The sequence below is a fragment of the Spizellomyces punctatus genome, assembly GCF_000182565.1.
Source record: "Spizellomyces punctatus DAOM BR117 chromosome Unknown supercont1.3, whole genome shotgun sequence".
Lineage (NCBI taxonomy): Eukaryota > Fungi > Chytridiomycota > Chytridiomycetes > Spizellomycetales > Spizellomycetaceae > Spizellomyces > Spizellomyces punctatus.
Window position 1 is genome coordinate 442,028 of NW_015971539.1, and position 1,054 is coordinate 443,081.

General features: G+C 49.8%; 1 protein-coding gene across 1 annotated transcript; it reads right to left on the reverse strand.

The window, feature by feature from the left end:
* Positions 1-37: 37 nt before the first annotated feature.
* Positions 38-722, reverse strand: SPPG_01842 (uncharacterized protein; the record flags this gene model as incomplete). The annotated part of the gene is made up of 2 exons (XM_016750154.1): positions 38-60; positions 95-722. 2 exons carry the CDS (start codon positions 720-722, stop codon positions 38-40), a joined length of 651 nt encoding a protein of 216 aa, XP_016610798.1.
* Between the last annotated feature and the right edge of the window lie 332 nt (positions 723-1,054).

Here is a 1,054-nt window from a genome sequence, read left to right on the forward strand (position 1 = left end):
TATACGTAGATGCAGGGCGAGCCCACCACGTTGGAGGTCATAGATGGAGACGGGAATGTACTGGGTGTAATCCTTGTTGAACACCAGAGCTCACCTCCTGGCGTCGGCCGAGGGACGCCATGGCCATTGTAGTGAAAGAGGACGCGCTCCTCCTTTGTGTTGCGACGGAGGGAACAGCAGAGTTTTTTGATTTCGTCTACGGAAGGATCGAGGGAGAGTCTGTAGCGAGCACGGGGTTGCCAAACTTCATACTGAGCCTGCAAGTTTCGTCCAATGGCTTCGAGGGCTTTTCTGGGAGTCTGAGAAGCAGGGTCTACCCAGCACTCTAGCCTTGCACAAGGGTTGGGTTTGACAATATCTGGAGGATCAACACTGATATTCAAGCAAAGAACGAGAGCCACCGAGACCGTTTTGAGCCGCTCTCTCATTCTCCAGTCCTCTGCGCTCTGCAGGTTGCCCACATTGTGTTGTTGCTGTTGCTGTTGTTGCTGCTGCTGCAAGTGTGATACAGATGCGAGTGCGTGTTTTGTGTAATAGCCGTACATGCCCGCAGAAGAATTGGGATGCTCTGGCGGTGCTGCTGGTGGTGCTGGTGGTGGTGGTGGTAGTTGTTGTGGATGATGACCATTCTCTTCCGTGTGTGAATACTTTTCGGGTGTGGAGGGAGGTGAAGGGGGCCTACTGGGAGAAAAGCCATCTCCCGTTGCTGGCTGTATAGCCATGCTTCCAAGTGTGTGGGGATGAACAATGATGATGATGATGATGAGAAAAAAAGCAAGATGTGTGATGATATGGGGGGAGGATAGAGTATTTCCATATATGGATTAATGAAAAGATCATGGCCCAACACTCGTTGAATAGGCGATTTGCACTGCTATTGCACACACAAAACACTCGTAGAGAATAAACACACGCAAAACACACACACATATGGACAATTGTCACTCTCAAACTGCCCATTTCACACTCTTGTTGTCTCTTCCATTTCTGCATTCAAGCACTCTCGCATTTCCACTCCTTCACTCGCACTCATTCTACGCATTAACATTGGCAC